Raw genomic sequence first — 7,249 nt, forward strand, 5'->3', positions numbered from 1 at the left:
CACACACACACACATACACCAACATTTGTTCAATAAAGCATCTTGAAGTCCAGACTGGTGTGAGACGTCATGTTCTAACAGGACATCCTGTAGCCGTTCAAATCCTCCGAACCAAAAGAGATGATAGAGTGAACAGCAGTTTTTACAAAGTGCTTTCTTTTGATATATTGCATGGTCATATAAAAATGTCATATGGGCTATTCAATTTTGGTGAAAAGAGTCCCTGGCGATGGCTGGCAAAAAAAAAAATGTAAACGCTGGTGGGGAAAGAGTTAAACATAAGACACTGAACGATTTTGTCTTAATCTATTTAAAATATCCCAATCCACACTTGTGAGGAAACTAACTCTTGTGCAATACTGTGAGTTGAATTTCCTTTCCTCATAAATACTGGCCACACACACACAGATGAGGAACAAAACCCCGAAGAGATCCTAGTTAGTTTGTTGGCATCTTGACGAAACCGTAACTGTCTGAGTGTAGATGAAAATATAGAAAGCATACAACCTGCAAAATGTACAGAAAACATGGACATGCCACTGATGATATATATGAAAATCATGAGGTTATTCAAGGTCAATTTGGGACAGAGATCACAGACTCAACGCAAGGAAATTCATCTGAACTCACAGGTACGGACATTACAGGTTTTTAAAAATGCTTACACACATTTTCTGAAACGTCGGCTCAAAACCTCACACATCTTTTGCAAAAGCAAACACTTAATTTAAACATTTTATTTTAACTTATAAAAATTGCGTTTTTGGGCAGTCTACCAAGGTCATTATAATGTTGCGTTTTTAAATTAGTTTTTATTTTAATAGCGTTTTCAATTTTGCTATACATTTCAGTTTAGTTTTAGTAAATTTCATGAATTGTTTCACAAGTTTCAGTTTACATTTTTTTGGTGAACCGTTATTTTGTATTTTATACATTCAGTTACAGTTTTAGTTTTAGTAAAAAATAAGTTTTTGCACTTTTTTGAGGGTAAAATCACTGAAGACAAACTGATTATGAAATGATCATTTGAGGCAATGAGGCTAAAGACTGAATCCTTTTAAATAAGGCACTATTAGATGGTCTCTTTACATGAGAGGCGTTTTCCTGTACAGCGCTCAATAGTTCACTTCTGTTACACTATCATGACATATTTCAGAACCAGCCGCTATCAAAACAATCTGGCTGAGGGCAAGGGCCAGATATTATCGCTGGCGGGTCAATTTTGGCCGCCAGTTGCCGACCACTGCCGTAGGGTGTCTCATTCATCATTTAAAGGTCCCATGGCATGAAATTTTAATTTAATGATGTTTTTCAACATTAATTTGAGTTCCCCTCGCCTGAATATTGTCCCCAAGTGGATAGAAATTTAGATCGGTGTAAACCGAGTTCTGGCTCTTTCTCTGCCTTTGAGAAAATGAGAGACGAGCTGATCTTTAATTCTCCTGTTATGACGTTATATCAGGAATGGTTTCCTCCCCTTCCTCTGCCAATGCCAGCGCTATATGTCTCCTCAAGAGAGAACGGCAGTGGCTCAGTGTTTGGATGTACAGATGAAAATAAAAGTTTTTTTTCAGTTCCTTCATCTGAGTCTCAAAAGAACCAGTGGGTTAATCTTATTTTCTCTGGAAATTTCGCCAATCACGGCGGCCGCGGCACCTGGGGGTAAGGACAGAGAGGCGAGAGAAATGGAGACAGGAGCACGAGGAACGACAGAATGAGAGAGGGGAGAGAGGAAAAATAAATAAATAAACTGGTCCGGTTCCCAGACACACTGCCGAGAGGCCCTCCGCCCGCCGAGAGGCTCTTCCTCGCGGTGCTGTGCGATGGCACTGGACACTTGGTGGAGAGCTCGATCCTCCTCTGCCCCCTGGCGGCCGGCGGTCACTCCTCCTACTGAGGGACCCGGCAGCGAGCCCCGCACTCCCTGCTCCTCCCCTATCAGGCGGACGGCAGCAGGCTCCAGCTCACGGCAAGCGCGGCGACTCCTCCGCTCCCTCTCAGATGGCAGCCACCCCACCTCGACCCAGGGCTACAGCAGCGAGGTCTCTGTCCCACCTTCCTCGCTCCAGCACCACCGCCTCGGGCAGCCCTCGTGGTCTTCATTCTTCCGCGCTGCCCGACCTACTCAGCACTTCAATCCCCCTCAGCAGCGCAGGCTCTTCGACAGCATGTCCCTCCTTCATGCCGGGTTTCGGCACCATTGTAACGGGGTTCGTTGGTGGAAGGAAGGAGGCGGGAACCGGCGAACGTTTAACAAACGTTTTAATTTGAAAATAAATAAACAAAACGAAAGTAAACCACGGGCAGCCCCTCACGGACGACTGTCTGCACATACACACACATAATAAAACTCATAATTCCAGCCTAAACGATGCCCAATTGGCACTAAGGGGCCTAAAGTGTGCCAAGAAAACATCCCCACACCATTACACCACCACCACCAGCCTGCACAGTGGGAACAAGGCATGATGGATCCATGATCTCATTCTGTTTACGCCAAATTCTGACTCTACCATCTGAATGTCTCAACAGAAATCGAGACTCATCAGACCAGGAAACATTTTTCCAGTCTTCAACTGTCCAGTTTTGGTGAGCTTGTGCAAATTGTCGCCTCTTTTTCCTATTTGTAGTGGAGATGAGTGGTACCCGGTGGGGTCTTCTGCTGTTGTGCCCATCCGCCTCAAGGTTGTGTGTGTTGTGGCTTCACAAATGCTTTGCTGCAGACCTCGGTTGTAACGAGTGGTTATTTCAGTCAAAGTTGCTCTTCTATCAGCTTGAATCAGTCGGCCCATTCTCCTCTGACCTCGAGCATCATCAAGGCATTTTCTCCCACAGGACTGCTGCACACTGGATGCTCTTCCCTTTTCACACTATTCATTGTAAACCCTAGAAATGGTTGTGTGTGAAAATCCCAGTAACTGAGCAGATTGGGAAATACTCAAAACGGCTTAAATCACCTTTCTTTCCCATTCTGACATTCAGTTTGGAGTTCAGGAGATTGTCCTGACCAGGACCACACCCCTAAATGCATTGAAGCAACTGCCATGTGATTGGTTGATTAGGTAATTGCATTAATGAGAAATTGAACAAGTGTTCCTAATAATCCTTTAGGTGAGTGTAGTTGGTACAGTTAGAACCCTTAGGAATAACCAGGCTTAGTCAGAAACTCCACACACAAACATCAAATGATTAGTCACATACACACTAAACTACACACAGATGTGACAGATGTAAAACTATACTCTCTTGCATCTTCATTCAGTGTGCAGGAGTTTTATATGTTCATACATGAGAACAAATACTCTGTATAGTATGTATGCACAATTAATCAACTTTACAGTTATTGACTCACCACTGATGTGACTTGAGCTGAATAAGGACACTATTGGCTGGTTAGAGCCGCTTTACAGCAGAATATGAGATTTTTTAGTGTATAAAGCACTGTTGAAATAAAGGGGACTCGACCTGGCATGCATTATTTACAAAATAAAAAGAAATTTGATCATCTGCTTGAAGTTTTGCAGATGTGGTCTGAATATTAGGCATTTGAGTGAATGGTTTCACTGACTGACCTCAAGTTCCCCTTTCAGTGTCTAAGCATTTAACACACACTGTAATAATTCACTCAGTTATCATGTTTTCAGCAATGTGTGCTGTGTTAAAGGGATAAATGAAGAAAATGGTGTTTGTTCTTCTACAGGAAGGGGTTTCGTGAGGATCAGACGCTCCATGGCCGCTGCAGTGTGTGTGTTGCTTTTGGTGTGTGTTCTTCTGCTCATAGTGCTAGCTGTCTGTTTCACTGATGAGCAACAGCAACTCATGTCCACCAATGAGAATCTGACCAGTGAGAGAGACCTGCACATATTCAAGAACAAAAACCTGACCGACGAGAGAGACCTGCTAAAGATCATTCTGATTCATGGTGAAGTCTATAAAGTTATTTTTCTACACAGCAGACTTTTTTAAAGCCTTGTGCTCACGGTAACTTTCAGTGTACACAATCTAAATAGGACTAAAAAGGTCATATCTGAACTTGTTCTGTTAACAGAGAGATTGACTTACCATCAGAACAGCATCTACTTCATGTCCAAAGAGGCCAAGACCTGGAGAGAGAGCAGAAGACACTGCAGCGAGAGAGGAGCAGATCTGATCATCATAAACAACAGAGAGGAACAAGTGAGTGTGGGTCTGGGTGTGTGTGTGTAGCAGATAAATGAGAGATGGTCAGATGAAATGTGTGTATTGTCTGTTTATGATATAAATGTGCAACTGTTTGATCTGCTCAGGATTTTGTTGAGAACACGTTTAATGGAAGTTCAGCCTATATCGGTCTGACTGACAGTGAGGTGGACGGCCAGTGGAAATGGGTTGATGGCACTAACATGACCTCTGGGTGAGAGATCTAAGCGGATTATTATCTAATCAATAAATCTCACAGTCAGCACGATATCACACAGAAAGCAGAACCTCTAATGCTGATCTGTATTTTCAGGTTCTGGGGCCCTAGAGAGCCTAATGGAGATACAGGAGAGAACTGTGTAATGAGTGTGAATCATGACCCAAGTAGGCCAAATGTATTGGGGTGGTGTGATGTTGCATGTGATAGAGCTTTTCAATGGATCTGTGAGAAGAGAATTTCACAAATCATACTGTCATAGGAATATGTGGGGGACAATGCAGTTTTGTTTGGCAAGTGTGTCAATAAACACACGATTGCACTTATGATTTATGATGATATGATTTTTGTGTTTTTTATTAAAGGGATAGTTTACCCAAAAATGAAAATGCATTCAGTCATCATTTATGCTGCCTTCACGTGCTATCGGACGTTTCCTACTTCCCACTTCTGAAGTCATGATTATGAGCTTGTTGTGTTCAGGCGCTTTGTTGTCGGAAAGAATGGAGGACGCCAGGTTTATACTTTTGTGTGTCTTGGGAAAATGTTATTTTAACACTGTAACCATTTCAGTCATTTCCCAGTCCCAGAAAATCACTGGCAAACACAGCAGCACAACATGAAAGCATATCGTTTATAATCACATTCACAATAAAGGCATAATGTACACAATAAAGGCTGCTTAAAGACTAAAATGGCAATAGTTTTCAGCCATACATGATCCTACTGTATAGCTACTTTTACCACGTTATCTAGATAGTCAGCTTGCTCACTATTCAGAAATGATGGTCAACTAGATGCCATTTTCAATGTGTTTAAAATACACAATATGCTTCAAATGATTGTTTATTTATGCAAATATATACTACTTTAACAACAAGACGACAATAAAACGGTTGCACAAAAAAAAGAATAAAACACTGATGAATAAAACACTAAAAAAAAATTGTCTCCCATCCGCCATTTTTAACGGTCATGGCATGCCCATAACCGTTAATTTTGATACTTGGTTATCAAAATTATTCCTGAACTTCCCATTGGTAAACACCACATCAGAGGGCGTTCATGTGCAATTTTTTCCTCGAAAATTCATATTTAAGATAATAAAGATGTGAAGGCAGCATAAAACAGTGGTCCTTCATTTCTGGTCCGCTGAAGGAAACAGAGCAGGCCACTGCTCGAGAGTTTGCCCCAGCACATGCTACGCAATATGAGAGTACTCTCGAAAGGGAACGCAGCATTATACGGCAGAAAAGAGTCACAATGCCCTCTGCTGGTGTGTGTGTGTGTGTGTGTGTGTGTATGTATGTGTGTGTGTGTGTGTGTGATGGGTAGGTTTAGGGACAGGGGTAGGGGCAGTGTAGGGGGATAGAATGTACAGTATAAAAACCATTACCCCCGTGTGTGTGTGTGTGTGTGTGTGTGTGTGTGTGTGTGTGTGTGTGTGTGTGTGTGTGTGTGTGTGTGTGTGTGTGTGTGATGGGTAGGTTTAGGGGCAGGGGCAGTGTAAGGGGATAGAAAATACGGTTTGTACAGTCTAAAAACCATTACGCCTATGGAGAGTCCCTGTAAACCACATAGACCAACATGTGTGTGTGTGTGTCTGTGTGTGTGTGTGTGCGAGTAAATGAGTGTGGGTGTGTGAGAGAGAGAGAAAGAGAGAGTGTGCATGTTGTGTGTGGGTGAATGTATGTGCAGGGCCGTTTCTAGCCTTTCTGTCACCCTAGCCAAGATTCATATCTAGATTCCCCCCCCCCCCCCCCCCCTTCTTTTAAACTATAACGTATAAAGCAAATATGATTTATTTCATGGCCATATTGTACATGCATTAATCCAATAATGTAGCCAGGTTTATTATCACTGAGATCAGAAATGTTAGGGGGGTTCGGGGGCATGCTCACCCGAGAAAATTTTGATTTCTATAATCTACATATGTGTATTTTAAGATGTTCTGAAGGCCAAAAATTTAGATACCAATAGCTTGAAAACCATGTCACTCGGCGCCGCTACGGAGTGAAGAAGACGGGACGAAGCCTCGCGCCAGTTTCATAAAACATTAAAGCAGCACTAGGTAACTTTTCAACCTTCATAATATATTTTCAAGACTCTTGAGATGATAAATCGACTTACAATAGGTTGAATGACACGTCTGCCATAGCCTGATGGGGTCTGTATCGTTTTTAATCCTACTTTTAAACTTCGGGTTTCGGGTAGTAACCCGAGAACAAAAAGAACTGCAAAATTCGACTGCTTTACGGCATATACGTCACTTCCACCAACACACACACTTCCTTACATTCGGACGTGCGAGCCCAACTTTGTTCGTCGGATAATATAGTCATGTCCGAAGCAGCAGAGACAAATAAGAAAGAAAAGGTTTTGCTGGAGGAAAGCAATAAGAGGAAACGAAAGAGTGATGTGATTAAAGGCAGGACGAGGATCAACATGTGACCAGCGTTTGCCCGTCGGCGTGAGCTGAAGGAGGTGTGCCCGACCGATGCTGTCCTGCTTGTTACGGTGATTACCGACCACTCAAACATTGAACTGAAGTATCATATAGATTCTGGAAAACGCTAACCAATAGACTACTATAATGACGCTGGCTTGTAAACGTGAGCATCGCGATTATTTGGCGTTTGAAAAAAATAAAACCCATGAAATGATATTCATATGACATGCTGAAGCATCTGCCACTGACTGTAACGTTACCTGGGATGAAGACATTTCACACGCGATGCCAGAAGAACTCGAACTCCTCTTGCAGTGTTCAGGGGAACTGTTAGTGCTGCACCGACCCGCGGGACGCTTTTATGAAGTTATTTGGCCCGCCCCGCACCACTGTATATATTTTTA

At 42.7% G+C, this 7,249-nt stretch overlaps 1 protein-coding gene across 1 annotated transcript; it reads left to right on the plus strand.

Moving 5' to 3' along the window:
• The first annotated feature begins 401 nt into the window (after positions 1 to 401).
• On the plus strand, positions 402 to 4,768 carry LOC137065158 (C-type lectin domain family 10 member A-like). Its single transcript, XM_067436732.1, has 5 exons — positions 402 to 632; positions 3,701 to 3,922; positions 4,049 to 4,176; positions 4,287 to 4,393; positions 4,493 to 4,768. Exons 1-5 carry the CDS (start codon positions 515 to 517, stop codon positions 4,656 to 4,658), a joined length of 741 nt encoding a protein of 246 aa, XP_067292833.1. The 5' UTR covers positions 402 to 514; the 3' UTR covers positions 4,659 to 4,768.
• The last annotated feature ends 2,481 nt before the right edge of the window (positions 4,769 to 7,249 follow it).

Source organism: Pseudorasbora parva, chromosome 25 (genome assembly GCF_024679245.1).
Source record: "Pseudorasbora parva isolate DD20220531a chromosome 25, ASM2467924v1, whole genome shotgun sequence".
NCBI classification, from domain to species: Eukaryota; Metazoa; Chordata; class Actinopteri; order Cypriniformes; family Gobionidae; genus Pseudorasbora; species Pseudorasbora parva.

What these genes read in the sequence shown, in the direction of transcription:
- LOC137065158 (XM_067436732.1), top strand. Translation starts at nt 515, where the DNA reads ATGTACAGAAAACATGGACATGCCACTGATGATATATATGAAAATCAT. An exon ending in AAATTCATCTGAACTCACAG is followed by an intron (nt 633 to 3,700) that starts GTACGGACATTA and finishes GTTCTTCTACAG; the next exon opens with GAAGGGGTTTCGTGAGGATC. An exon ending in GGCACTAACATGACCTCTGG is followed by an intron (nt 4,394 to 4,492) that starts GTGAGAGATCTA and finishes CTGTATTTTCAG; the next exon opens with GTTCTGGGGCCCTAGAGAGC.